Genomic DNA, 22,529 nt, shown 5'->3' on the forward strand with positions numbered 1-22,529 from the left:
CATAAATATTTAAACTTTTACTTAAAAAATCTCATTGAGCCCTAACCGGTTTGGCTCAGTGGATAGAGCGTCGGCCTGCGGACTGAAAGGTCCCAGGTTCCATTCCAGTCAAGGGCATGTACCTTGGTTGCATGTAAGGGGTGTGCAGGAGGCAGCTGATCGATGTTTCTCTCTCATCGATGTTTCTAACTCTCTATTTCTCTCCCTTCCTCTCTGTGAAAAATCAATAAAATATATTTTTTTTTAAAAAAATCTCATTGAGCCCTAACCAGTTTGGCTCAGTGGAAAGAGCGTCAGCCTGCGGGCTGAAGGTTCCCAGGCTCGATTCCAGTCAAGGGCATGTGTCTGGGTTGCAGGCTCCAGGAGGCTCTCTCTCATCATTGATGTTCCTTTCTCTCTCTCCCTTTCCCTTCCTCTCTGAAAGCAATAAAAATATATACCTTTTTTTTTTTAATCTCATTGAGATGTAGAGTTGTTAGAAACTCGAAATCAAAGCAAAAATGCCTGGCGGATGAAATGGTTCCTTTATCTAATAATCAGGTCCCTGGAGTGCAGGGGACAAGGGGCCCAGAATCAAATCACAGTACTTGCCCATCGCCCTCTCACCCAACATTTCACCAATGTTAGAGTGATAATTAAATTGGAATACACCAAGTCCCTGAGAGGGATGAGTCAGTACACCCAGGCTTCTGTAGCCCGAGGGAGGGGCTCCGTCCCTCTCCATGCCCAGGCAGGGACTGCTCCTTCCAACCTTAGAGACAGCTACGCCCAGGGCAGGGGCGGCCATGCCCAAGAGCAGAAGTGATCCTGTAACCAGTGTCCACACAGCACATCCTCTCAGGGACGCGTGGCTGTCCAGGGGCCTCCTGAATAACCATCCCCTTAAGACGCGCACCCGCCAAACTTTTCCGGGAGCAGGCGGGCATTCACCAGTCAACACAACCACACTGAGTGCGGGCACATTCCGGGAACAGCCGTGGTTACGGATGAGCGCCAGGGCTGGACGGGCCCCAGGAATTCACTGTGGTGCAGGGCCCACCTCCAACACTGTCCCGGGAGCCACGCTGTGCGCCCAGCATCACCAACACGAGGCCGCCGGCTACCCAAACGGGAAAGCCGAGCAGGCGGGTTGGCAAGGCAGGGTCCTCCTCCCCTGGCCTTCACACCAGATGGGGCCTGGCAGGGAATGTGGAATCAAGATACGTATGTCTGTTTAGGTGAGAGGCGTAAGAGCACGTTTGTTCTGTTTTAACAAAAGAAACAAACACATCCAAGGGCAGGAGGTGTGCGGGAGGTCACCGCTGTCACACATCACTCACTGACAGCAGAGAGGTGGGTGGCTCTGGCCACAGGTCATGCCTGGGAGCTAAAAAGGGCGTCTGGAAGTATGCCTGAGCCAGGGGTGGGCGTGTCAGAGTGGCGGACGCCCTATGTTCAGGACGGGGTGCTCTTACCTCATCTCCTTCCTCTCCCTTTTCCACTCCTGCAAAACCAGCTGGGACTCCGCATCTCTGTGCACCTGCAGGACACAAACTGATTACTGAGAATGTTCTGGATGCAAATAAACTCAGTAGGTAATGAGCATTTTTAATGGGCAGCTTTCCTCTTGGACAAATTTTACTCAAATCTGAGAGATGGGCACTTGCATGAAATACTACATTTTCAGACTTCCCAGTTGCAACCCTCCCTTCTTTACCAAAATAGTTTTGAATGTCCAACAACAGTAACATGGTTTAACAAATGAAACTGGATATTATGACGATATTAAACAAGGCCTCTATTAAAGTAGATAGTATTGTTAAAGGCTATGTATAAACATGTGCATATAACTACATAAAGTCTATGTGTATACTGTATATATGTTATACTGTATATATGTGCAATGTATCCATTACACATGTTGATTTTTAATCCTCCCCAAGGAGATTTTTTCCATTGATTTGATTTTTTTTTTTTTTTTTTAGAGAAAGTAGAGGGAAGGGGAGGAGTGGGAGAGAGAAAGAAACATCAATGTGAGGCACATCAATTGGTTGCCTGCTGCATGTACCCCAACCGGGGCCAGGATCAGCCTGCAACCGAGGTACATGCTCTTGACTGGGAATTGAACCCATGACCCTTCGGTCTGCGGGCTGACAGTCTAAACACTGAGCCAACACCAGCCAGGGCCATTACACATGTGTATTACCTATATGAACATATACTTAATACATACCACCTATCACATGATGTATATATTATGCATATACATCAACATAAAAATGGCAGGTAAGTGGAAATAACAGGTACATCCACTAATTGGAAGCACCTGAAAATATGTGCATCTATTAAGAAATCAACATAAAATATTTTCTTTAATTGATGCAAGGGTAGTAGAATTATAATTTGTTTTACGCTGTTGTCTTCCTTAATATTGTATTATTTTTTTAAATGTTTAAGGGAAAAAAATGTTTTTGTAAAAGGCAAAAAGGTAAAGCACCTCAACCAGATGGAAAAGCAGAGAATTCTCTGGTTGGGCTGAAACAGGAGCAAAGGCACCAATAACATGGCAACTGCCCACAACCTAACAATGGATCTCACAAGTCTCTGCGAGGCTCCTGTGGCCGAACAGGAACGCTCAGCCAGAATCAGAGGCGCGTGTGACCGCAGGGGACAGGTGGCTCCCTGCCCTTCAGTCACGGGGCAGCCTCAGGGCCCGGAGGAAAAGACCAAACAAACCATCTGCTTCTGACGTGGGAGCCAAGGCCCTTCTGTTTACCACGTCTGCCCAGCTCACCAGCTTGGCCCACAGGCACCCGCTCAGGGCCTCTGCCACTCAGACAAAACCCTGAGCTTGCAATTTGGGTTTCTTGCCCAACACCACTGCCTACACCAGCAGGAAGCAGCTACACTGAATGACCACTGGCCATGTCCCTGGAGACCGGAAGGCTGGCCCGGCACTTCTGGGGGTGTTGATGGTTTTGTGAGCATAGCTTTAATTAGCTTTGACATTTTAATTAACAAATTACTCACTATAGAATTTAAACTCTACAATGTATATGACTAGATCAAAAATCTGTCGAGTGTCACAAGTAATTTATTTAGACATGTATATATACATATATGTATACATACACATGTACTCTCATGCATATATACCCACATGTATACATACACATGCATATTACTGTATGACCTTTGCACAGACTTGAGGCTACATTAACCCAGCATCGATGCCTTTTATTTTTAGAAAACCATCTCACAGACAAGCATGGGCAGGAGACAGAATGAGTCCTTGTCAGAGAAGAGTCAAGAACCAATGGAGCCGCAGCACGTGGAAGCGAGACCGAGCAGTGCGGGCCCCGTGCTCTGCAATGTGGGCACCCTGGAATGAGAGCCTGGCCTGCCACCCCTCGCAGCGCTGCCTGAGCTCACACAGGCTGCCAGCTAGGCCAGGCAAGGCAGTTCCCTGGCCACATCCAGAGCAGGCTGGCAGGCCGTGGGCAAGGTCTGTAGGTATGTTAGCCAAGAGAGCGGGCACCCATGCCTCTTCTCCTGAAAAAGTCGACCCTCAGGCTGAGAGGGCTGAAGGCCTGGCCAGCGGAACCAAGCGAGAAAGCAAGGTGCCTCATGAGCTTGGAAAAGGGGTCACAGCTGCCACAGAGGGGCATCGTCACAGGCCAGGGAATCACCACGAAAAACAACAAAACTGAGTATGTGACTCATGGGAAGAAAAAACCCCGCTGCTCTCTAGTGAGCCAGCCAATTGTAGGTATTATCTTCAAAAGCAAGTGGAGACTGCACCCGGGGCCTGACTCTTGCTTTGAGACGTTCCAGTACGCTGTGGTGCCGAGCCCGAGTGTTCATTCCACAGGACCCTTCGTTTTCCAGAAGGGGAAACTGAGGCCCGGACAGAGAAGACCACTGCAGGCTAATGGCAGAAGCAGGACTAGACCCAAACGAAGGCAGAGGCTCTCGAATCCCACCCCCACAGGACACCTCCCAAAGCGGCTGCAGTGGGAGTGAGGCCACTGGAATTCCAGACAGAGGAACGTAAATGAAGGCCTTTTCCTCCAAATGGCTTCGGGGGCGTTGAGAAAGGTCTCTTCGGGGAAACTGGCAAAACTCTTAGGGGCAAAATATACCGGTAATTATTCTGCAGGATGACTTATGCCTCATACTTTATAACCACAATTAAATAGAGAACATCTAAAGAAACACTGGCCAGTGCACTAACTTCAGGCTTACCGAAAAAGGAGGAAAGAAAGAAATCTCAAACCTGCATTCGCTCCAGTAACCCGGTCAGCGTCTGCAGCCAGGTCATGGTCTGGATGTACTGTTCCGTGTTCATGATTCTGAGCTCAGACCGTAACTCTGGGATGATGGCACCAGTCCGCCAGCCATGCTTCAGGGTCAAGTCCTGCTCGCAAAGATCACAGAGAGTCAACGTTCATCTCAATAGACTTTAAGTCATTGCGTGACCTGTCCCAGACACAACAGGCACTCACTGAATTACTTTTTAATTGTAATGGTTAGTTATTAACCAAGCCGAATTCAATGAATTACATGCCATTAAACCCAAGTTAGCCTAGGGCTTTGATCATGTCACCCCAAGAAAATTTCTGTTCTGGAAATAGCTGCTGTGAGTCACAGCCCTTGCAGACACTCAGGGTCTGGAATCATTATCCACGGCCTGTAAAACAACAATTAGGTCAGGGGCACAAAGAGGCCGGGCCACGACACTATTCATCCACAGACGGCGGGGGAACACCCACTGGGCGCCAGGCCTCGCGGGTCATGGGGAACCGTGGAATATCAGACTTGGAATGATCACACAACATACACACACAGGATCACATTTTTCATTCAAATATTATAACCCTATGAGCTGACAATAGGCCAAGCGACCTGATGTCAGTGATGTCCCAGAAAACCTAAGATACGCAATCACTGTGCTAAAAGGTCATTCATTTTCTCATCTGGCAAATATTTATCCAGGCCCAGTTCTACAAACGGAGGATAAAACAATGAACAAAAACTGACAAATCCCTGCCCTTGTGGGAAATACAAATGACAAATAAGCAAGTAAATGCACAATGCCAAGTGGTCTTAGCAAATTTTGAAAGGCTGATATTGTGAAAAGGCATCTTTTCTGCTCAGAAGGAATGAAACTAGAACTCAACAGCAGGAGAAAGAACTGGAAAATTCACAACTATGTGGAAATTGAACAACACTCTTAATCAATGAATCAAAAAAAGAGATGACAAGGGAGATGAGACAATACCTCGAGGCAAACCAAGATGCAACGCAACACCCAGACCTACAGGTGCTGCAAAAGCCATGCTGAGGGTGAGATCTACAGCTATCAACACCGACATTATAGAAGGCCTCAAATCACCTACTTTATATCTTAGGCAGCTAGAAAAAGTAAACTAAAAGTTAGCAGAAGAAAAAAATAAAGATTAGATCAGAGATAGAAAAATCAACAAAACCAAGAGTTGGTTCTTCAAAAAGATCAACAAAATTGACAAACCTTTAGCATAACTAAGAAAAAAGAGAGGAAACTCAACTTAGTAAAAAAAATCAGAAATTTAAGTGGTACCATTACTACCGATTCTACAGAAATAAACAGATTTAAAAAGAGTTCTCTGAGCTACTGTATGCCAACAACTTTTGGATAACCTAGATCAGTGGTCAGCAAACCGCAGCTCGCGAACCACATGCGGCTCTTTGGCCCCTTGAGTGTTCTAACGCCACTTCTTCAAAATAGACTCAACCGACTTCTGCGCATGGGCCACGAAGTTTCAATCGCACTGTACGTGAGCACCCACACGTGGTATTTCGTGAAAGAGCCACACTCAAGGGGCCAAAGAGGCGCATGTGGCTCATGAGCCGCGGTTTGCCAACCACTGACCTAGATGAACGAACATTCCTAAAAATACACACCTGCGAAGACTGAATCACTAGGAAACGGGAAATCTGACAGACTCTAACTAGTAAGGAGACTGGATTAGTAATCCAAACACTTCCAACCAAGCCAAGCCCAGAACCAGATGGCTTCCCTGGTGAATTCTACCAAACACTTAAAGATGAATTAACTCAAAACTTCCCACAACCAAAGAGGAGGGGGTACTTCCTAACTCGCTCTGAGGTCAGCACTACCGATACCAACTTTTAGTGCGGGAAGCTGGTTAAAACACAGATGGCCAGGCGCCACCCTCAGAGTTGCTCACTCAGTAGGTCTGGGGCGAGGCCTGAGAATCTGCATTTCTTGCAAGGTCCCAGGGGTGCTCATGCCACAGGACCACACCTAAGACATGTGTGTGCGCGCGTGTGCGACCTCACAGGGCCACGTACCCACGTGACTTAAGGGCAGTACACAGTATCTCATCGGGGCCCAAAGACCCCACCTAGCAAGAGGCAAACACCCGTGATGACGCCATGTCACATGGCTAGACATTCTGGGAGTGCCGACATCTGAGAGTAACACTTTACGTTTCTAGTTTATTAAGCACTTTTATATACATTTTCTTCTTTCACACTTCTTACAAATGAGGACATCAGAGCTTGAGGGAAGTGTTCAAGGTCACACAGCTAGTAAACAGTAGAACTGGGGTAAAAACTACGGTCTTCTAACCGGAGCCCAAGGTTCCTTCCACTAGACCTCAACCCATAGACAGACGGGACTACGCAGGTGTGTGCAGGAGTCACCTGGAAAGATTTCACTACCGACCCGTTTGGCTCCAATTACATATTGTTCCAACTACAGGTTCAAGCACAGTTCCAGGCCTGCCACCTCCTCTAGTCATTCCAATGGCATGAAAAGCCTCATTTTCACTTCAGGGCTGTTTCCAGGAAAGGGGGGTTTTTAACGCCTCCAAAGCGACAGGCTGGCAACGGAGCCCTCACGGATGCCTCAAGCCTTCATGCTGCAGTTGTGTGGTTGACACATTGATAAATGGAAAAGGAAAGAGCACTGGCATTTATTTCTCACCATTACTTCAATGGGAAGATTTCCCGATTAAACTCTGAGTCAACTGCTAACTTCCATAATTTCCAAAAAAAAAGAAAAAGTGTGTCTTATCCATCCTGTTCTAAAAAATATAAGACATTAAAAATGTGACCTACTCCTCGCTTTATGAAAGCATAAAAATGGTCTTAACCGAAAGAGAAATTCCTTAGTAAGTGGACTAACACGTCTGTCCCCCAATGAAGAAATAGAAAAAAAGGCTCCTCTCACCGCCAGGTCACTGTATATATGGTCACCAAAATACAACACTTTGGATCCTCTCCATCCAGTAAGCTTCAAAAATTCATATAAATTGCCCTGCAATAAGGAAAATACAGATATTATCTCCTGTGACAGGTAGAAGCCCTTGTATAACCCATGGCCCAAAATACCGGGTTTTTTAACTTCAAAAAAATTATTTTGCTTTTATAACTTATTTTAAATTTAATATAACTTATTTTGTAAGTAATTTCATTCTTATAGTAGTAGGGTTTTAGCTACATCTTAATCATTTTCTTGGGCTAACTTCCTAGAAGTGGAATGGCTTTTCAAAGCTAAGTTTTCAAGGCCTACAAAATATACTTAATGCCAAGGTTGTTCTAAATCCACCAGGAATGTATCAATACATTAAAAAAAAAAAATTTACTTCAGTAATACAATAATAGTCAGCAAATCAATCATTTATTCAAACATTTGCAAGCCTTATATAATACCAAAACATATCAAAACTGTAGAATAAGACATAGCGTGTCACGAAGTAATTACTAATCTGGGCAAATACTAGTAATATGCCATGTGGTCAAATGCTTCTTAAGGAGACATTTCCAAGCTTTGCTACCAGTATCTTGTTATTTACTATGAAAAGTAATGCTTTACATTTCATTTTAAGAAACTGTTCAATTCTGAGTTGATTTAGATATTGACTTAAGCTTAAATTCTGCCGCCAAGTCATACATAGTCCATCAGGCAGAGCACTGAGCACTGCCGGCCCCGAGTGAGCCTCAGTGAATGTCAGCTATCATCATTACTGACCGCGGGCAGCAAAGCAGCCAAAGGGATAAGGTCGCGAGGTACCTGCTTGTAAATCTGGCCTTTCTGCAACTTGTAGATTTTATCCCAGAGTAAGACACCTTTCTCATTCACCTTTCGGAAAGGTCTAAGAACAGAAACGGAGGAGTTATGAGGGTGGTGGTTGTGCAGGCTGTCTGCTGTGTGAAACACCATATGGTTACGCACTTGGAACAGAAGGGGGCTGCCCGAACCTGAGAAAGCCCTGAACACAACTCCGGCATTCCCCTTCCCAGGGCAAGGTCTCCCGAACTGTGCCCCACCACACCCACCCCCCACCGCCCACACCCCACCCCTGGGTCCAAGGACTTGTAGTAGAGAAAGAACTCCAGGGTCAGATATACAACGACTTCCGTTTCCCCAGGCTAATGGGGATAGAAAGACATTCTATAAGTCTTGGTAGAAATTTACTCCACCTGATGCAAAACCTGTGTTGCAGAGAGTTTTGCAAAATCCAACTGCAATTTTAAAGGTACCATTTACAGCTCTCCTTAAAGAGCTACCCACCAGGTGGTTTGCTGCCGCTGTTTTGTTATACTTCACCATACATCTGCATCAAGAGATCTAATATACTACGTGAAAGTAAGTTTGCATTTTTCATTGTTATCCATCAATTTCTTAAAGCCTGACCAATAGGACTGAAGCAGCCGAGTTGAACTGAGATCCATTTTGATACGTGTAAAATGTCTGCTATGCCCAAATCTCACTCTCCTCACAAGTACTTGCTAGAGGACTTCAAAATCAAAGGCTTTGATGGCAGATGCTTGTGATTTCCAACCGGATTTCACCAAGACATGCTCCATCGTAAGTATTCACAGCGGCAAATGAGGGAAACCCAGTCGCCTGGAGGGGCAGGCACTCACCTCCGCTTGTCGTTAAAGAAGCTCGGCTTCTCGGCCTGAACGATGACCACGTCAAACAGGTCCCGCCAGTCCTTTCCAACGATATAGCTCATCCCTTTGTCCCTAAACAACACGCCGGCCAGGTTAGTCTAGCACTGAAGGGGTTAACTGTTTTTGCCACTTTTTCTTGCAAATTTCCACTATGACATGCAATCCAAGTGAACCGGAAGCCAGCCAGGAAACTCAGGACTTACACAAAGCTGCTGGGGCTGTTGGTGATGAGGAACATCTTCTTGCCGTGATCAGCCAGTTTGGCCAGCACCGCGCGGGTCTGCTCAGCGTAGCAGATGTACTTATCTAAGAGCAAGAGAAAAATTCACACACAGATTCAGCGCGAGGCCCACCCAATCTGCCCGTACTTGCTGAATGGGGCCTGTGGACCCAGCGCTGTCCAGGGCACGTGGGGGAAGAGAAAGAGGTCTTAAGGGAGCCTGGATCAGGGTGGTCTATCAGCGTCCGGTGCATCAGTAGCCAAGACCCCCCGCTTCCTCGGTCGGAGGGGAGGGGAAAACGAAGGGGCTGCAGCTGCCAGCGCCTCTCCTTCTGAGTCAGGATTAGGCAAAGGGGAGGGAGACAGCTGAGAGGCGGGGATGCAGGGCCCTTCCCAGTCAGAAAGGCACTACAGCCTCGGCTCAGCACCGGTGAAATAAGATGCCTGGAGGGGGCCATGGGGAAGGGGCAGCCTGGACTGACTTTGTGGCAATGCCAAACACTTACCAATGTCTGCTTCGATGGCTCGGTACATGATTCCTTTGATGTGCACGTCTCGAATTGAATCCTGTCAAAAGAAAGGTTTTCAATCAGTGAGCGTACTGGCCTGAGCAGCAATACAAGTGAAAGGGCACTCTGCCGTGAGGAGCCTGCAATCCAAGCACTAAATGAAACCTAAATTCTGGCCCATTCATCAGAGGTGGCCGCTGTGGGGAAAACGTAAGTTTCCATGGTGATAGTGGCAGTTTTCAATGCAATATACAAGAGGGTCACTGGGAGGAGATCATTTGTGTGGATAATTCTGGGGAGAAAAAAAAAAGCCTCATATGATAAACCATAATTTATATGCAGTATCGTGAACAAATGATTCCAGGCCATCCGGGCAAAGGGCATTATTGTTCTTTTCATCACTGCACCTGCCCCTAGATCCCAACAGCAGGTTCAGTCATCTAGAAAAAGAGGCAGAGACAAGAGAATGGACCTGCCTCTCTTAAGTGCTGATGAGGGGAGAACTGCCAGTGGGGATGGCGACTCAGGCAGAGATGTGGTCCAGCCCTCGGACCCGAGGAGGAGGAAGCAGCTGACCCTTTGCAGGCCCAGGAGTGTGGCAGGCTGATGCCTGGCAGGTGTCCAAGCACAGCTCCACTCTCAGGGGGCACTGAGAAGGTCCTCGACACAGGTGGCACCTGGACACTCTCAGAGCCGGTGACAGGGGACTGGACTGGGGACAAACTGGGCCGTAAGCCTTAGAAAATCGCAGCTTTCTGTCAAGCATGAGCACCCTGGACTGTAAATTCAACCTCGATCCCCTCCCAGTACAGGCTTATTTCGACATCACATCGGCAGAGGCAATGGTTAAGAGCAAGCCAGAACCAAACTTCCCGGCTTAAAATCTAGACTCTGCTATTGACTAGCTGTGTGACCATGGGCAAGTTACTCAACCTCTCTGTGCCTCAATTTATCTACAAAATGAGGGTGACAATAACAGTTTCTACTTCAAGGCATTATTCTGAGGGTTTAATTAGTTAATATGCATAAAGCACTAAAAAGAACAGTGCCTGGAACACAGAGAACTCGGCATATGTGTTCACTGTTGGTGGCCATCTGAACCAAACTTTTAAATAAACATCTCTCCTCACGAGTGCAAGAGGTTATATAACTGTAAGTGATTCTTAAAGATTCTTACAAATGAAGTATTTGTGTGCACGAAAAGGAGATTAGAAACTAAATATTTAAATTCCGTTCACAGGACACCAGATTGATATTGAGAAACTATAATTCATCTTTTATCTGCCTAAAACCCAGGATTCAGGGCGGTCAAAATTTTAAATTAGTCATAAGCATATAATAAAAAATATTGTAGAGATGAATATGGATCTTTTAAAAGTACATATATTTCAATAAATATGTATTATATACAAATTATATTTTCTATAAATATATTTCTATCACATGCTTAGAAATATATAAGAAAAACATATTAAATAACATAAGCATTTTTAAGTACTGAAGAAAGTTCAGTTTAAAGAATATTAAACGTGACTACGAGTTAAAATATATAAATACAAAGTTATATGAATGAGGTGTGAATATGCACGTAAATATTTGTTGCTCTTTCTCCCCCTCCGAATGGATGTCCACAGCTGCTGCTGGGCCTCCGAGAGCCTGCATGGCCCTCTGTGTGCCAGAGACAATGGCGCCTCCTATGGGCAGCTGCATCCCTGGGCCACAGTCTGAGACTCAAATGCCCGTCTTTGTGTAGAGCCACCCAGCCGCTGAGCTGGACCTCGGTCACCACTCGCCCCTCTGGCCTCAGAAAGAACTAAGAAATCCGGGTAACAATATGAGCACCCTCTTCTTTTAACAACAAATTTGACCGATGTCCAGTTCTCCTAACGAAACATCTTACAATTTCAGGGACAAACCACAAATACAAGCGCTGCCAGGCGAAGGCACCCAACCTATGCAGGAGCCTCAGGATTCTGCCAGTGCCGCGGGAAAGCGCCAGGGGTGGGAACCCGGGACCTCCTCCTGCCCACACAACCTTGACGTCTTTGTACAGGTGGACAGGCTCATAGTCGATGTTGTTCTTCAGAAAGTATTCGTTCACGCAGGACAGCAGGCTCATCTCGGGCAGGGAGAAGATGTCCATGAACTGCTTCATGGTGTTCCCGTGGGAGCTCTGCGGGCAGGGAGCACAGTTAGAATCGGAGGCCCACACCCAGCAGGGCCAGAGTCGGCCTTTCCTGAGGGGGGTGCTGGTCAACCAGATCCCTCTCCACGAGGAAAGCAACACTCTAACAATACAGGCTAAGAAAGGTTCACTTTGTTCTTCTCATCCAGGCAGAGCTGGCGTCTCACTCTAAGCGTAAGTGGCACATCCAAGGAAATCACCCCAAAAGTCTAACCGCCCTCCCCTCCACTCCCCGCTGTCCAGCCCCCAGCTCACAGTCTCATCGAGCTCAGAGGAGAGCTGGGAGCTTATACCCTTGGAAAGGCAGAAAAAGCCACTTGACTCTCCCGAGTCTGAGCACCTCCCAAGCCTCTGTGTGAGCTTGACAAAGAGCCTTTCTCTGAATGGCTGCAAATTTTTTTAACAGTTTACCAGCGGATGGGACATCTGCCATTGCACTTGGACAATGCAGGTAAGACAACACATCTAATAAGAAGCAAAAATGCGGGGGGCAAGGAGAACCACAGAAGTTAGAAAAACAGGTTTCCCTTCATGCACAGGGTAACCTGCTGCCCTCAGTCTCGGGCGAGGCGACAGCCGCTGCACTGACAGCCCCCAAGGTCTTCATCCAGAACGTGGGGACACCTCAGCGGGTGGTGGCAAACAGGGGCAGGTACCAGGAAGGCTAAGGAGCCTTCGTCAGGTAAGGAGGAAAGGCCTAAGAAAGGAGAATCAGCCGTGACCGGTTTGGCTCAGTGGACAGAGCGTCGGCCTGCAGACTCAAGCGTCCCAGGTTCGATTCCGGTCAAGGGCATGTACCTTGGTTGTAGGCACATCCCCAGTAGGGGGTGTGCAGGAGGCAGCTGACTGATGTTTCTCTCTCATCGATGTTCCTAACTCTCTCTCCCTCTCCCTTTCTCTCTATAAAAAATCAATAAAATATATTTTTTTTTAAAAAAAGGAGAATCACAAAGAACCTACGGAGCGTGTACCATACTAATCTCTCTCAAACCTTGGGTCTCTCAAAACACAACCCCAAAGTTCCTTGTCAGTTCCCTATGAGCAGTCCCAGAGCCTAGGGATCCAAGCTCCTAAATGTCCCAGGCCATGTTCTGATGAGGGAAAAGATAGGCTGCTTTACCTAAATACAGCATTTCTCATTACCTTCCCATAAAAGTCGCTCATCTGTTCCAGAGGCACGTGGGACCCCTCGTACATTTCAATGACTTCTTCATCAGGGACCACACTGAGGCCTCTGGGAAAAAAAACAAGCAGCACAGTTCAAGAGCTTGGCCAGCGAGAGCAAGGACTGTCACACCTCTGGCAAGTGCTGGGGTTTTTCAAGCAAGGTGTGGGGCGTCACAAGGAGGCACAAGGTGCCACTAGTAACTGCTGCGAATGACAGGCAAAGTGCTACTACTGTTACTCCTGCTGCCACGCTACCGGTAATAAGAGCAGAAAGGTAAGAGCTCATATTACATGGCACCTACTACCCGCCAGATCTGAGTTCCACACAGGCCTTCACTTAGTTCTCTGCAATCCTAGGCGAAAGGCACTATCAGGCCTCCCTTTTTCCAGCAGAGGCGACGGAGGCACAGAGAGGTCGTGTACCTTCCCCCAGGTCAGTAACGTAGAAAGAGGTGGGTCAGGACTGGGTCCAAGGGCTCTGTGGGTCTTCAACCTCTACACCACACTGCCTCCCTCAACAAGGTCCAAGGCCTCATGCCTTACTTTGAGGTGAGTTGTTGTGTGTGTGTGTTTTAATGATTTTAATGCATTCAGGAGAGAAAGGCTGGCTGTCTCCATCATCCCTGTGCCCTCTGAGAACTCTCCCCTAAGGTCAGCGCCGAGATGGAAAAAGGCATGCACGAGGCTCCGTGGACTAAACCCCGTGACACAAGGCAGGCGCCTGGGCACCACCTCCAGGAGGGGTGACCCAAATGCTACGTGACAGTGAAGGCCAGTTTCCGCGTCTGGACACGCCAAGGTAACACCCACCACCTGCCTGCCTCCGCAGCTGCGGGAGAATCTGCAAATGAATCCAGCTCCTCCGCACGCAGGAAAAAATAAGTTCTGGAGTCAGAGCGGCTGGATTTCAGCCCTGCCTCTGCCACCAGCGCCGGGAGCAGATGCCTGCACCCTGGGCTCAGTGGTCTCAAGTTTCCTCACCTGGAGTCTCCCGCTCTAGGGAGTAACAGGGGGAAATGTCAGCTCCTCTACCCCCTTCTCCCGAAGAGAAGGTGCTTGAGAAGCAGACACCGTGAGGAGGGACCAGAGAATGAGCAGTGGGAGCACCACAATGTGCTGCAACAGGGGTAACACGTGATTCAATAAGAATTTGAGTTACTGATACAAATAGGTGGCTTAAAATGCCAAGTCACCTGGCCAATATTAAAATACGTACAAAAATAATTCACGTTTGATATGTGACTTTAAAGAAAATTTAATTTCAGCCTCTTTCCTCCTTTCTCCACCCCCATATGACTTCTAAAAACATCCGAGTGGATTCACTAACATTTTGCCTCCGATCTTGATTAACTTGTTACAAGTACCCGCTTTGAAAACAAAAGAGGCAATGTACTTCCGTCTATCTCCGCTCCAGAAATCAGATAAGACGCTGGTACCAAGCCAGATCACTCCAGACAGTGACCTTGGAAAACAGCGCTTGCTAAGGTAGCAGCAGTCAAGTGTGCACACCTGTAAGGTTTGAACACGTGGAAAGAAAACACAAAAAGTAGAAGAATTCTGCCGGGTGGGTTCTCAGCCTCCACACTAGGCCCGACCCAGTCCTTCGGAAGCCACTGCTGCCTCTGAGCACGGACACAGGAACCTGGGCACACAAGCTGCATCCTAAGGCCCTGGTAACCAAATGCCAGCTCAAAAGCAGCCAAGGAATCAGCCTGCCTCAGGGTGTGTAAACCAGCACTGAAAACTACGTTACACACCCCGTGTGGTTATGAGAAATATAAGGGGTAGGAGCACAGATCTGAACCAGTCTGCCTGGGGTTCAACTCCCACCTCCCTTAATTAGTGACCGGGGGTATTACCTAGACAAGGAGTTTAACTCTTTGGGTCTCAGTCATTTTAAAACTGGAAACAATAATAGTACCTACCTCCTAGTGTTACTGAGAAAACTCAGTGAGTTACTGTAGATGAACAGTCATTGGTACACGATAAGGGACTGCGATGGGAACAACCCTAGCTTTTCACAAAGGTTCCAGTTAGAAGTGAAACCTTGGGTGCAAAATGGGACTGCAGTGGAGAGCAGTCTGCTGCCTCCCCTGCCCAGCAGCACTCACTCCCACAGCCCACGACATAACATTTAACCTGATGCAGCACCTGATGCAGCAACTGCGGGTCCCCTCGGCAGGTCTCTGGCCTCAGGCCTCAGAAACCAGCGAGGCTGAGGCGGAAGCATTCTTCCCAGCCACTCACTCATTCACGACCCCTTTTGAGGAGAAAGGGAAGAGAAGTGGTATCTGTGCCTAGGGTGCTTTGGGCACCGTTCAAGCATGCTTTAGTCTGCATGACAAGCCGCCCCTAAGCAGGGCGCTGGAACCATGCCCATTTGACAGAGGAGCAAACCAAGGCTTTGAGACAGTGGAGAGCTTGCTCAAAGCCACACACCTAAGTGGTGGGTTCTGAGTTCCCACTCAGAAAGTGTGACTCCAGAGCCCACACGTGCACCCCTGCTGGTTCAGCCACACCCCTCTCAGCACTAAGGCTGCAGAGACCTTCCAGGACCTACAGCTGGACATTCCTGACCCTGTAACGCCTCAGCTGGCTCCTCCTGCCTGGCCCCGCCCATACACCTTAACACAATGGCTTATTTATCTACGGAAGAAACAAGACTATTAGAAGCCAAGAGCAAAGAAAAAGACCATTTCAGGCTGAGGGGTGAGGAGAGGCCTGAAGGAGGGCTGGGATTTCAAGGAGCAGAAAGGAAAGAAAACTATCCTGGTAGGATGGCCGCCAGCATGAATAGATGTTGCAGGGAGAAAAGAGAACTCAGAGGAGAGGAATACACGTGTTGTTTGTCCCTGCCCAGCATCCGCCCCTCTAAGACTGACTGAAACGGTAGGGAAGAGAAATTGCCCTTCTCTCGAGCTGGGGGATGGAAGCCTGGTAATTCCAGGGGTCCCCACATGGGGGGCCTGCCCAGAGAGAACCTACCCAGAGAGCAAGAGAGCCAAGGAACGGAAACAGTTCTGACAACATCAACTTGGGCCCTGGAACCAGCCACACCTGCGACTGGCCTCACAATTAGTGAGCCAGTACTGTGTTTTCGTTTAAGCCCGTTTGAATTGGGGTCCAGTCACTTGCAGTAAGAGTCTTAACCAACCCAGTAAGTAAAGGAGCTGTGCGTGCAAAAGGGGGAAGCTAAGGGTTTGGAGGTCGACAGAAAACCAAAGAGGTGTGGGGAGCCTCCCGGAATTTAGAAGAGAGGAGGGGGTGGCTGAGGAAAGTGCTTGAGGTACATCAGTTGAGCAACAATGTCCAGGATGGACGCCTCTGCAGAAAACTAAGGGTCCAGGGGAGAAGGAGTAATGAGTGTCGGAGCCAAGGAGCTTACTCTTACCTGTAGACAGTCCCCAGCTGGATGTAATGAAAAGCATCAATCTTCATCAATACTGCCTTCAAAAACATAAACACAGGTAATTAATGCACAACAATTTGCACACTGAATGAGAACTCCGGGTGTCATTATAAATCCTATCAACATTAAGTTGTTACAACAAGGAAGCAGCCGTATGTTTCTGAAAGCATTGCTTACTGACTAAAGCAGTGTGCAACTCATTAAAGAAATGACCTAGCCCGGCTGGTGTGGCCCAGTGGTTGAACGTCAACCTATGAACCAGGAGATCAAGGTTTGATTCCTGGTCAGGGCACATGCCCAGATTGTGGGCTCAATCCCCAGCAGGAGGTGTGCAAGAGGCAGCCGATCAATGATTCTCTCTCATCATTGATGTTTCTATCTCTCCTCTCTGAAATCAATAAATGTATTGTAAAGAAAGACATGGCCTCTCTGAAAGGTATGACAACTGGCTCCTCGCACCAACAAGGACCATTGGAAATAAACATGTCCCAAATTGCTGAATGCATTCCTGCTTTTTTAATACACAGTCTCTTTTGAAAAGCCTTTATCCAAAGATATTTTGAAGAATTCAATTCTGTGGCCCCGAAGAACATGAATTTAAAATCAATGTATGTGTTGAGCAAAGAAAAGCACCAGGAGCACATTGTATCCAAACTCCGTTAAACGAGAAAAACATGAGGATTAAACCTACCCGCTGCACATCATAATGAAGTCCACGAATTGCAAAATTTGGGTCGTATTCATACTTCCTGATTTCCGCGGGATACTAAGAAAAAAGAAAGAAACCAGTTTTAGTTGACAAGGCACTAGCGGGGGGTTCCAGGTAGTGTCCATTTTGGTCCTTGTACAAAGGCCGAGGTGGCTGACGCACTCTGGTGAAAAGGTAGGGTCAGAGGGCACGAATTGCACCCATCCCTCTGCTTCTGGACCCAGCACTTCCGGCCCCAGACCCCTCCACAGATGGGGTCTCATCCCTCCAACTTCTCTCGTCTTCACTGCCCCTCCCCTCCTTCCCTCTGCCCCTAGACTCCCAGACCCCTGAGACCCCAGACACACATCTGCTTCTTTCTCCCTGAACACACTGTCAACCATCCATTCTACTCAGATTGGAGCACCTCCATGTCACAGCCCTCGGATGGCCCATGACCAGGTTTCATGAAGAGACCCCAGCTGAAAATTTTTCAGAGGGGCCCCTCCATGTAGCTCCCACTGCATCTCTCATCTGGTCAACAGGTCACTTCACTTGCTCACCTTCCATGGGCTGAAGGGACCCCACAGTGTCAGTGCAGCGTCCTCCCCTCTTAGGCTCAGACGGGCCCTTCTCAGCATGTGGCTCCCAGTTACCACTCCAATGCTCTGGTTCAGAACAAATTTGGCTTTTGGAGGTAGCTCAGGTCCCCTGGTATTTCCTGGTTATTAAACTATTCCTCCCAGCTCCCCCCTTATCTAAGTCCTTCCCTCCTGCCCAGTCTCAGAATTGGACCAGCCACCCCACTGACAACACCAATGTACCGAGCACCGCAGGCCCTGCCATTCCCATTTCACAGATGGCACATCAGAGGCACCAGGTGAAACCACCTGGCCTGGGCCACACAGCTGGGGTGTGGTGGGAGGGAAGTCAGGCTTGGCCTCTGGTCCCCCCGACACTCACCTCCCTCAGAGCACAGACCTGCAGGATAGAATAGGTAATCTTGAGTCTAGAGAGGCTGTGTCACCAGGATCTTCCAATGCTTAAGTAAAAACCTAGGCGCCTACCTTCCTGCAGCTTTAAAAATGCTTGCAGCCACAGGGAACACCTCCAGACTACACTTCCCACAATGCCCTAGGGCAGTGGTCGGCAAACTCATTAGTCAACAGAGCCAAATACCAACAGTACAACGATTGAAATTTCTTTTGAGAGCCAAATTTTTTAAACTTAAACTTCTTCTAATGCCACTTCTTCAAAATAGACTCGCCCAGGCCGTGGTATTTTTGTGGAAGAGCCACACTCAAGGGGCCAAAGAGCTGCATGTGGCTCTCGAGTCGCAGTTTGCCAACCACGGCCCTAGGGCAACAAAGACTACAAACAGTCCTTCTCCTTGGGCAGAAATGAGTACAGGCATTAAAATTTCCAGAATCCTGGAGGAGAAAATAATCCATAGACACGTCATTCTGGAGCCAAAATGTCTCTAAAAAAAAGCAGAGCTCTGGCAGACTGAGGGTCACTGACACGCCTGCCTGGCACAAACATTTCTTCAACTACACAGAACTGGTGAAAAATGGCATAAACACAGCCATTTCAAATGGAGTTGGAGCCACCATCCCAGAAGAACTGCCTTGCATGTCTTGCTCCTTGAACATTTGGATTATTTGACTTGGGCAAGATAACCTTTGGACCAGGCCAAACCAACACTGTCTTCTATACAACTGTCAGGAAAGCAAACCTTCTGACCGCAATAACAGAATCATGGACATTCTTTAGAATCAGTACTGTGTATAGCTCAAAAATAACAGCTTATCAAGCAGTTATCAAAAAACTCCCAACCAAGAAAAGTCCTGGCCAAGCCATTTGTCCACCATCCAGAACTGAAATATCATTGCTGACATGTACACATAAGGAACTGTTTGACATTGAAATTGGGACTCAAAAGAACTGTTGGCCCAGAAAGAAACTCACTACAGACTGATTCATTTGCCTCTCAGCATAACCATTATTGCTTGTCTCATTTTCGGTTCTTATAAGTGTATTTCTAGTATCACATGATCTCACTCATCTAGGGGAAATAATGAACAACATAAACTGATGAACAAAAACAGACCCAGAGACAGGGAAGCATCGATCAGACTGTCAAACCTCAGAGGGAAGGTAGGGGAGGGTGGGGGTAAGGGGGAGAGATCAACCAAAGGACTTGTATGCATGCATATAAGCCTAACCAGTGGTCACAGACAACAGGGGGGTGGGGGCATGCGTGGGGAGGGGTTTGGGATGGGAATGGGGGGATGAGGACAAATATGTGATACCTTAATCAATAAAGAAATTTAAAAAAAAAAAGTCCTGGGCCAGAGGGCTTCATAGGTAAATTTTACCAAACATTCAAAGAAGAATGAATACCTATCCTTCTTAAACCATTCCAAAAAAACCAAGAGGAGGAAAAACTCCCGAGCTCATTTTACAATATTCTACTTCCAAAACCAGATCAAGACACTACAAGGAAAGAAAATTATAGGACGATATCCCTGATAAACATAGGGATACTGTTCACCAATATCCTCAACAAAATATTAGCAAACCAGACCCAATTGTACATTAAAAAGATCATACACCATGATCAAGTGGAATTTATCCCAGGGATGCAAGGTTGGTACAGTATCTGCAAATCAATCAATGGGAGACACCACATAAACAAAATGAAGGATAAAAACCACACCATCTTATCAACAGGTGCAGAGAAAACGCATTTGATAAAATCCAGCACCCATTTATGATAAAATCTCTCAGCAAAGTGGGAATAAAGAGTACATACATCAATATAATAAAGGCCATATATGACAGACTCACAGCCAACATCATATACTCAATGGGCAAAAACTAAAAGCATTTCCCTTAAGATCAGGAACAAGACAGGGATGTCCACTTTCACCACTCTGATTCAACATAGTACTGGAAGTCCTAGCCACAGCAATCAGACAAGAAGAAGAAATAAAAGGCATCCAAATTGGAGAGGAGGAAGTAAAACTGTCATTCTCAGATGACATATTGTATATAGAAAACCCTAAAAACTCCACCAAAAAGCTACTATATCTAATAAATGAATTTGGCAAAGTAGCAAGATACAAAAGTAATATTCAGAAACTAGTGGCATTTCTATACAATAATAAGCTATCAGAAAGAGAAACTAAGAAAACCATCCCAGCCCTAGCTGGTTTGGCTCAGTGGATAGAGCGTTGGCCTGCGGACTAAAGGGTCCCAGGTTTGATTCCAGTCAAGGGCACATGCCTGGATTGCTGGCTCGATCTCCGGTAGGGGGCATGCAGAAGGCAGCTGTAGATGATTCTCTCTCATCATTGATGTTTCTATTTCTCTCTCCCTCTCCCTTCCTCTCTGAAATCAATCTATACTAATAAAAGCCTAGGTAGCCCTCACGCCCTCACGCCCTTGCGCGCCGCCCCCACGTTGTCACAAGATGGCCGCCCTGACACCGCCAAAGATAGCTGGCAGGGGAGGGCAGTTGTGGGCGATCAGGCTGGCAGGAGAGGGCAGTTGTGGGCCAACGGGCCAGCAGGGGAGGGCAGTTGGGGGCCATCGGGCCAGCAGGGGAGGGCAGTTGGGAGCCATTGGGCCGGCAGGAGAGCAGTTAGGTGTCAATCGGGCCAGCAGGGGAGCAGTCAGGGGGCAATCAGGCTGGCAGGCAGAAGCAGTTAGGGGCAATTAGGCAGGCAGGCAGGTAAGTGGTTAGGAGTCAACAGTCCCGGATTGTGAGAGGGATGTCCGAATGCCGGTTTAGGCCCGAACCCACAGGGATCGGGCCTAAACTTGCAGTCGGACATTCCTCAAGGGGTCCCAGATTGGAGAGGGTGCAGGCTGGGCTAAGGGACAACCCCCGCCCCCGTGCACAAATTTTGTGCACTGGGCCTCTAGTAAAAATATATTTAAAAAACAATAACAACAACAAAAACAAAAAAAACTTCTGCACAGCAGAAGAAACCGTCAACAACATATATGCATAACCCATAGACACACATAGCAGTATGGTGCTGTCCAGAGGGAAGCGGGGAGGAGAATGGGTGGAGGTGGGCAAAGGGGGTAAGATGGGGACATCTTAATAGAGTCAACAATAAAATTAAAGAAAAAACAAAGAATAACAGCTTCTTATCACCAATAGAATTTTCTTTCTCTATTCATGTAATTATTTCCCTTCCCTTCTCACAAATCCCCTTTCCTTCACATCACAATAGAAACACTATTTGGGTTTCTGCCTGAATCAGTGCTTCCCGTATAGCAATTCTTTCTTCTCAAATTAATGCTTGTTGCCTCTCAAACAAAACACACACAAAAACTAGGCAGTGATCAAGAAACCTCTTTGCAAGGCTGCACTGCTAACTTTTCAGGGCCAAAGTCACGCTGGCATGAGAACATTTCCCGGTCCCACCAGGCTGAACCACATGCAGCAAGTTTTCAATTCAGGCTGCATAAAGCGCTGACTCAAATAACACATTTAGGCTCATTTATCTAACACCTGCCACGCGTGCCAAGAAATCACTACGTGATAGTTCCACTCATGGGCGTTCCCAAGAATTCAGAACACTGTGAACAGTTCATACACACACACCCAGCACCCCGCACACACACCACAGTCCTGCTAAACCCAAGAGAGGCAACAGGAATCCACGCCGCTGCAGTCTTCCTTTAACTCGGGAGGGACAAATAAGGGACAGGAGGGAGGTATTTAACTTGTTACTAAGAGGGGGGCTCTTACTGAGCCATGTGCCACACTGTTCTAGACACTGTCTGCGACCTGATTTTATTTACTCGCCCCGATGAAGGGCACCTCATGTCCGTTTTCCTGTTGAATAATCTGATGAGCCTGCCCAGGCTCACACAGATAAACAGAGGTGGGGCCAGGTCCACCCCAACTACCTCACAATCAGTACTGAACCAACCCCTAGACGTTGGTGACAGCAGACCTGCCACCTCAGAGGCGCTGTGAGTTTGCTGAGAGGACTCGCGGTGACTAGGGGGTGCTGTCTGTTTTAGCTGAGAGGTGCGTGAGTGAGAGAGAGTGTATACTCTGTACGTGGACTGCTCAGAAGTCTGGCGGCTCCTTTCTGAAACAAGGCTGAGCTGGCTCCCTCGGTCACTCACTCACCTGGGCCTCTCTGTCACTTTTGCTGTTTCCTGGGAGCTGCTTCTGATAGGTGCACAATGGTTTCCAAATGGTCCAGAGACCACAGTCAACGACTGGAGAAGTGGCAGAAGCAGCTGAAGGAGCCTCCACAGGACAACGTCTGATGAAGAATACCGGCCCCTGCGCTGAGGAACCAGGTGTCAAATTCTAGTCCTACAATGTGCTGTCTGTGTGACCTTGGGCAAGGTCATCTGTCTCTAAGCTTCGA

General features: G+C 47.6%; 1 protein-coding gene across 1 annotated transcript in view; it reads right to left on the reverse strand.

The window, feature by feature from the left end:
* Positions 1-22,529, reverse strand: part of NT5DC3 (5'-nucleotidase domain containing 3) — a 45,398-nt gene that overhangs the window by 5,349 nt on the left and 17,520 nt on the right. The window contains exons 3-13 of the mRNA XM_080659539.1: positions 17,128-17,202; positions 16,419-16,474; positions 13,004-13,094; positions 11,711-11,848; positions 9,673-9,733; positions 9,150-9,252; positions 8,917-9,018; positions 8,060-8,141; positions 7,217-7,303; positions 4,256-4,396; positions 1,455-1,519 (exon numbers count right to left, since the gene is read on the reverse strand). Coding sequence (XP_080515665.1) covers positions 1,455-1,519; positions 4,256-4,396; positions 7,217-7,303; positions 8,060-8,141; positions 8,917-9,018; positions 9,150-9,252; positions 9,673-9,733; positions 11,711-11,848; positions 13,004-13,094; positions 16,419-16,474; positions 17,128-17,202 — 1,001 coding nt within the window. The remainder of the gene's footprint in view (positions 1-1,454; positions 1,520-4,255; positions 4,397-7,216; positions 7,304-8,059; positions 8,142-8,916; positions 9,019-9,149; positions 9,253-9,672; positions 9,734-11,710; positions 11,849-13,003; positions 13,095-16,418; positions 16,475-17,127; positions 17,203-22,529) is intronic.

The sequence above is a fragment of the Plecotus auritus genome (assembly GCF_963455305.1).
Source record: "Plecotus auritus genome assembly, chromosome: 3".
Taxonomy (NCBI): domain Eukaryota; kingdom Metazoa; phylum Chordata; class Mammalia; order Chiroptera; family Vespertilionidae; genus Plecotus; species Plecotus auritus.